The 6,842-nt window shown below is 52.0% G+C and overlaps 1 protein-coding gene across 1 annotated transcript; it reads right to left on the bottom strand.

The window, feature by feature from the left end:
- Positions 1–38: 38 nt before the first annotated feature.
- On the bottom strand, positions 39–6,528 carry LOC125707249 (F-box only protein 33). Its single transcript, XM_048974237.1, has 4 exons — positions 5,965–6,528; positions 5,052–5,162; positions 4,298–4,965; positions 39–4,188 (listed from the first exon to the last, which is right to left on the bottom strand). Exons 1-4 carry the CDS (start codon positions 6,375–6,377, stop codon positions 3,923–3,925), a joined length of 1,458 nt encoding a protein of 485 aa, XP_048830194.1. The 5' UTR covers positions 6,378–6,528; the 3' UTR covers positions 39–3,922.
- Positions 6,529–6,842: the final 314 nt, after the last annotated feature.

Raw genomic sequence — 6,842 nt, 5'->3', positions numbered from 1 at the left:
TGCAGACGCGGCATTGAAAGAAGCACCAGGAGAAGACGGCCGTTTTTAATGCTTTATTCACGGATTAAAAGAAAATGCATCCATTCAACATAGACTCGGTATTCAGCTGGTTTACACGGTCAGCTCCAGCTTCTCGAATGTGTTTCCCCATCTTTTTAATTAAGCTCTGATCGCCTTCGATCGATTAAAACCTCCCACACCCAGCATAATCCCCACTGGGACAAACTCCCCTCTGCTGATGTACATATAAAATCCAACACTATGTGCTCACTGGAGACAAAAAGGCAGACAGAACACTGTCCAAATATTAAACATTTAAGATGGTAAAACCATTTCTGTAAATAACGCTTTATAAACTTTTCATGTTCATAAATAGAATCCGGACGTGTGCCAATACATACATATACTGGCATATGTATATATACACACTGTGGGTGTGTGCGTGTGTGTATGCACGCGTATGTGATCCCAGAAGTTTACAAGGTAGCAGCCAGGTTTTAGCACTGCTAGTTCCCCATGGTGGCCACTTTGACTTTATTGCAAACTGTCCTGATTTTAAACAAATGCACAACATTCGTACCACTAAAACTGGGGCCAGACGGCCAGTCTCACAGAGACCACGTCCGTACCTACGGCTGCCCCCGAAACCGAGTTGGCTTACGAAGAATCAAGGTTTTAAAACGATAAGGCCAAGTATCTTTGCAGGTAAGATCTCTCCGTTTGTAAGTGACAGAAAACAGGAGCGGCGGGTCGACGATGTGTATCCTCTTGCATAGTTTATCTGCTCTCTCATGACCTGCGGCCTCCCGTTCACCCCAGCCTACAGCACAGCGAGCCCGTGACCCTAGTGCACTTATGGGATTCTCCGGGCCGCTCTCTCGCCAATCGGTTAAGGGCCCTCCATGTGGGATGGACACAAGACGAGCTGCAGCGGAGGTGGAAGCGAGAACGCCACCTTAGAGGCGACCGAGTACCCGCTCGAGACTGATATCCAAGCCGCTCGCTGTCTTAACTCCCTGCTTTCCAGTGAGAGAATTCAGATTGTGAATGCATACAGTTTCCACGAGATAAAAAAAAAAAAAAAAGGAATCCAAGCTTAAGGGACAACTGGTCTTAGAGATTCCAACTTGACCGCGGTGGATGAAGACGGAGCCTGCCTGCGACACAGAAACACGCATGGAGGCTTTATGACAGACCAGTTGCAGGCTAATAACTGGATCCCACTGCAAAAGAAAGTAAAAAAATAAGCTCCATGCAGACATTTGGCCTCGTGTTGGTTGGAAATCCCCCCAGTGGAATGTCCCTACAACGTCTCATAGCAGCGTACAGGTTTGATAGAACCAACCTAGTGATTTGCCATTGTACTTTCTACATTCACTCTTCACAGTGAAACAGGTGCATTGTTAGAGTCCTACTGTTGGTGACCAAGCCAGAGCACAGCTGTGCACGCACCGGTTCAACTTGAGCCCGAGGCACGTGCCCCCCTCTTGCCCGCCAGGGTGTGGGTGCTCGGCGAACGCTGTGTCGTCAGCAGCTGATACGGACACCGACGCACGTGAAATCCAGTGACTTGTTTCTACTCTCCTCCACGACTAGCTTCTGTGGTTCAGGTCTTAGCAGTGCAGCCCCACCTGGTTCGCTCTGACTATAACCCTGAGAAAGGTGTTTCCCGTTGTTCACTGGTGACAAAGCGGTACACCATATGCACTGGCCTCCCCTCTTCCTACTTCAGCGCGTCTCAATTTAACACACAGGAGAATTATGCGAGCGAGCGGCATTTAAGACAGAGGTCCAGTTGCTACTACTACACTAGACGTGAAATCACACAACAGAAGAGTGGTTCTGACACTGGGGGGGGGGTGGGGGGTTTGGTACCGAAAGCTACGTGGCTTCAGGCTGCAGAGATTAGTAGCCTCAGTTAGTAGCTTGAGGAACTGGATTAACTGCTGCTCCCCTAGCTCCAACAGTTAACAAATTTGATTAGTTCCACGCATGTAACACTTGCCTCCAACTTAACGACCCGTTATCACTTTTTGGTGTGATTAAGGAAAATTGCAAATTTATATAGAAACAATCTCTGCTCAGTCTTACTCTGGGCCTGTCATGTGTAAACCACTGGCTTCATGTCCCTTCATGTCCAGAGTAACACTGCGGGCTGTTCCGAAACCAGGTCGATCGCCTTGTTATTTGGACCAACAACATCCTCCTCCCACCCCCCACCCACCCTAGCGCCTTTAACTTCTTTACACGTCGGCCTCAACTGATACAGACCAATGGGTCAGAAACACTGGTCAACTTGCTTTGGTCTAACAACTGACACGGACCTACAGAGCAGGTTCTCCAACGAGACCACGCCAACATTTGGACCAAACCATTCAGTGCCTCCTGAGGAAGGTCTATCAACACGCAACAATGGGGATCAGCTGACCTCCATCGATGTACCTTAGTGGAACACTGCTCCACTTAGACAAGCAAAGAGAAAAATGCCATCAGGAGGGGCCGCTGTAGGATCAAACCTACAGGCCTGCCATTAAAAAGGCTACCAAATTCATATTTACATTCTAAGCCTCCGAAGCACCATGTTCCCTCTTTACTGAGATTTAAAACAGCAAATATACCATTGAAGCTCATTTAAAAGTCTCAGAGACACAATGAAGATGTTCACCTTTTAAACGAAAGTGAGGGAATGACAGAGATGGGGAAAAAAAAAAAAAAAAGGTTTCAGATGAGTTCAGCCCCCAAATGGCACAACAGCCTTCATCGTAGAAGTACCTGAGATACAGAACAGGCCAGCTTATTTGTTCTTCTGTCCAAAGCTCAACAGATGAGACCTGTAGACCTTGAAACAGATACGGGGGTGGGCGGGGGGGGGAGGAGGAGGCGTTCAAGGCAACTGTGACTCTAGACTACCCAAGCAAACGGAAAAACCGGCAAACTGCCTCACGGATTGTGGTCATCCTCATCGCAACAGTCTCACATAGTGCCTGGCTGATAGCAGAGGCAGACCAAAGGTATTTCGAGGGACTGCGAGCGACCCCCCTTCTCCCCCTGTGGGGGGGCGACTTGAGAAGGAGCCCTGGAATCCTGCAGAGCTCCGCAGCGGACCTAGTGTCCAGCCTCCAACATCTGCGTTCAGGGTGGACGGGCCCCATCGACACAAAAACGCGCTTCCAGATAACAAAAACCAGCAGGACCAGCGTCCTGAACGTAGGATCATCGCAAAGAGCTAACACGCGGTTTAAAAAGAATATTCTAGACCCAGAGGGGTAGCCATCAGTGCTCCGTCCTAGGCCGGAAGACGCAAGCCTCGTCAAAGGTAAGAGTACAAAGGATTTTACTCATCTTAAAAAGGCAGGGACGGACAAACTGATAGCCTTAGCTCTCTGCAGCTCTATACTCATCCATAAGAGCGGAACAAAACGCAGCACATATCATAAGCCAGACAGAGAAGCCCCTCCCACACACGCTTATTAGCTACTAAACCAATACCGACTATACTCTTCAGAAGCAAGATATATAGATAGATATAAATATAGAGCTACTACTAGGTTAACAGCACATAAAGGGTTAGATCTCACTACAGAAAACAAAAAAAATTGGGGGGAAAAAAAAAACATAAAATGAGACAGGGCCTAGTACGTAAAGAGCATTTAGCATAGGCATTACATGTGAGGGCAATGTCAGTGTCTGGGAATGGGGGAGGAGGGTCTGAGGGCGGACACGGGGGGAGGAGGGTCTGAGGGCGGACACGGGGGGAGGAGGGTCTGAGGGCGGACACGGGGGGAGGAGGGTCTGAGGGCGGACACGGGGGGAGGAGGGTCTGAGGGCGGACACGGGGGGAGGAGGGTCTGAGGGCGGACACGGGGGGAGGAGGGTCTGAGGGCGGACACGGGGGGAGGGGGACAGGCGAGGTCGCGAGAAGTTACATGCCCTCGCTGAAGCTCTGCACCTCGCGGTAGAAGTGCTGTGTGGGCTCGCTCAGAACGATGCTGGCGTCCATCACGGGGTGCCAGACGCGGCCCAGTCCCAGAGACACCTCCTTGATAAGGTTGTGCACGGGGTCTTCCTCCACGGAGAGGGTCTGGTACGGGTCAAAGTCGATGCTCTCCTCCGACACGGCCAACACCTTCAGGTTGGAGCCACGCAGGCGTGAGATGGCGATGAGGTTGTGGGCCCACACCGTGTAACCTGTGCACAGAGAGACAGGCCCGTGAGCCGTCGAGACCCCGGTATCACACAGAATGGGAGGGGATGGAAACGTGCTGGCCTGTGCCCCCCCCAGTGGAACCTCGCTCACCATGGATGACCAGCACAGACAGATGGATACAACGCCAAGCCAGAAGCACGAGCGGATCCTCGTTGCGATTGTCACTGAGGTCTGGGAAGCCGCTGTCGTCCCTCATGAGGATGAAATGGGTGAGGGTCTTGTGGTACTGCAGAGAGATGAGCTCCACCGTCGCCTCACTGGTGGAGGCAGAGTAGCTGTCGAAGTGGATCCTCTCCAGTGGAATGCTAGGCTTCAAGATGGCCAGCAGGTCTTGACTGCCGGTGTCCAGGGCCATGATGTAGACGCGCAGGTTGGCGCTGTGGCGTACCAGGGCCTTCCAGTCGTCGTCGGCCGGGGTGCCATTCAGAGGCTTGCCCGCTAGGGCGCCGCCGTTGAGCAGCAGGGAAAGGCGGTGCAGGGGCACGCGGTCACCACCTGACAGCAGGTGACACATGGTGGCACTGAAGTCGCTGAAGTCCAGCGCCAAGGAATGCAGGTGTGGGAGCCGCTCCAGCTCCACCACCCCCAGCAGCGGCACCAGCTGGTTGTCCAGCAGACTGAGGTGCTCCAGAGATCCGGCGCTAGCATTGGACACAGCCGCCAGGGAGCTGGGAGTCACCATACCCAGCATGAATGCTGAGGACAGCCAGTTCAGCTGCCGGCTATCAGCCAGGATTTCCCCAAACAGTCGCTGGATTCTGAAGCACAGAACGAGACAACACTCAGGTAACAGCTGCTTTTTAATTAATAACAATAAACACTAATAAATATAACAAACACTTACTCTTTGATTTTCTTCCCACCCTGGTCGACCTGGCTAAGATGAAGGCTGTCCAGAACCCCCTCCTCCTGTAGAATACAGGTGTCGCCGTACATGCTAAGCTTCCTTAGGTTCCTAACAAAAGAAAATTGTAGAGACCCATCAACAATATCCCATCAACCGTCACTCTGTGTATGCAAAAAAAAGGCAGCGATTAAACCCCACTGACTTATGGAGCAATTAAAAGAATACAGGAAGCGGTCGCGGCGCCCTGCCGCTTCCACTTCCGGTAGCACGGAGCCAGCCGATTTCCCCTCTGAATTTGCTTTATTTCTACAGTAAGATGTCTACGTGCCCCTAGAATGTATGAAAGGCGGCCAGGTAAATAATGGGAATACAATGGCGATCAAAGCGCCCCAACCCAGGCATTTCCGTCCGGGCAGGGGAATGCGGCTCGGGGGGCTCAGTGCCGGAGTGCTGACCCTTCATGTCCCCATTCACAATCACATGCCCCTTACACATCTGCACTACTGAAAGCGGTTACTGCGGTGCATCTGGTCAGTTTAGCATGAACAAAATTACGGGTTTTGCAGTCCGGGGGTATGCGGAGCCCATTGCCACCCGTCCAGGCACGTTAATAAAAGAAAGAGACAGATCTGTTTACATCTGACAGCCACGCAAACAGCTGCCAACAGGAACTGCTGTAGAGTTAAAGACGGCCTTCCCCGAAGCCCAGTCAAACTGCGCAGACAGCCCACCCCTGCTAAACACAGCTACCCCGGGAGGCTGATGCATGTCACCGCACCCCTATGACAGGTGTCCGCTCCGGCCGGGCCGAGCCCCCGACTAGCCACGCATGACCGCTCAGCAGCTGGCCTTGCGCAGCATCTGACGCAGTCGAAAATGGCTTTCCGCACGCCTCCTCCCGGCCGCCTACCTGTTGTTCCGCAGGCCGCGCAGCACACAGAGCACCTGGTCCAGGTAGATCTTCACGGCATCCTTCCACTGATCGGGGAAGCGGGGGTCGCTCTGCGGCGCCTCCACTCCGTGCAGCGGGAGGCAACCCTCCACAGGGGCGAACTCCAGCTGCAGTTCTCGGACGAAGGACCCGAACTTCCGCATGAGAAACTCCAGCTTGGGGGTCTCCTCGGACCCCGAACCCCCGCCGTTAGTGCCACCACCGACACGCAGTTTCAGATTCGTCCACAGCGCTGGGTAGAACAGACACTCCCTCCAGCGGGAACACACGGCGGAGGCCCGGAGCTTGTCCCGGGGGGACAGGAAGGAAAATATGTGGACGATGAGCTCGCTGGGTAAGGCCAAGGCTCCGACACCCCCGCACAGAGCCATGGCCAAGAGCTACTGGACTGTTACTTAGTGGAAATTAAGGAAAAGTAACCGCTCGGAGGTCTGCAGTGCGGGCCTGCGCCTCTACGCTGCTCGCCGTCCGTGAAAATAAACAAGCTGGGCAGCTTTTCCTTCAATACTACTGGAGCGCACCAAGCCCTTCCTGTCTTGGGGGAACCGCAATCGTACTGGGTCATTTAATTATATTTCCAGTAATCAAAACCAAAAAAATACCTAATTTATAAAATCGAATCTCCGTTTTCTCATACTATTCTGAAAGAATTAAATAATTCCGAAAGCCAAGTATATTATTTGGCCAATTATTTTAAAACCCACCACATTGACTCATTTGGGTCATTCCGAAACCTTGTTATTTTTGCTATACTAAGTGGTTTTCAGTAGAGGGAGCAGTTCCGCTATTTCCCAGTTTACAAGCCGCTGGATATTTTATTATTATTTAACGAAACG

This window comes from Brienomyrus brachyistius, chromosome 14 (assembly GCF_023856365.1).
Source record: "Brienomyrus brachyistius isolate T26 chromosome 14, BBRACH_0.4, whole genome shotgun sequence".
Classification (NCBI taxonomy): Eukaryota; Metazoa; Chordata; class Actinopteri; order Osteoglossiformes; family Mormyridae; genus Brienomyrus; species Brienomyrus brachyistius.
Note: the sequence above shows the minus strand (reverse complement) of the source record. Positions and strands in the feature narration are given on the sequence as shown.

Excerpts from the sequence above, each read along its gene's own strand:
- LOC125707249 (XM_048974237.1), bottom strand. The coding sequence starts at position 6,377 with ATGGCTCTGTGCGGGGGTGTCGGAGCCTTGGCCTTACCCAGCGAGCTC. Across the intron at positions 5,163-5,964 it reads CGCGGCCTGCGGAACAACAG|GAACCTAAGGAAGCTTAGCA; the intron begins GTAGGCGGCCGG and ends TTCTTTTGTTAG. Across the intron at positions 4,189-4,297 it reads GTCTGTGCTGGTCATCCATG|GTTACACGGTGTGGGCCCAC; the intron begins GTGAGCGAGGTT and ends CTCTGTGCACAG.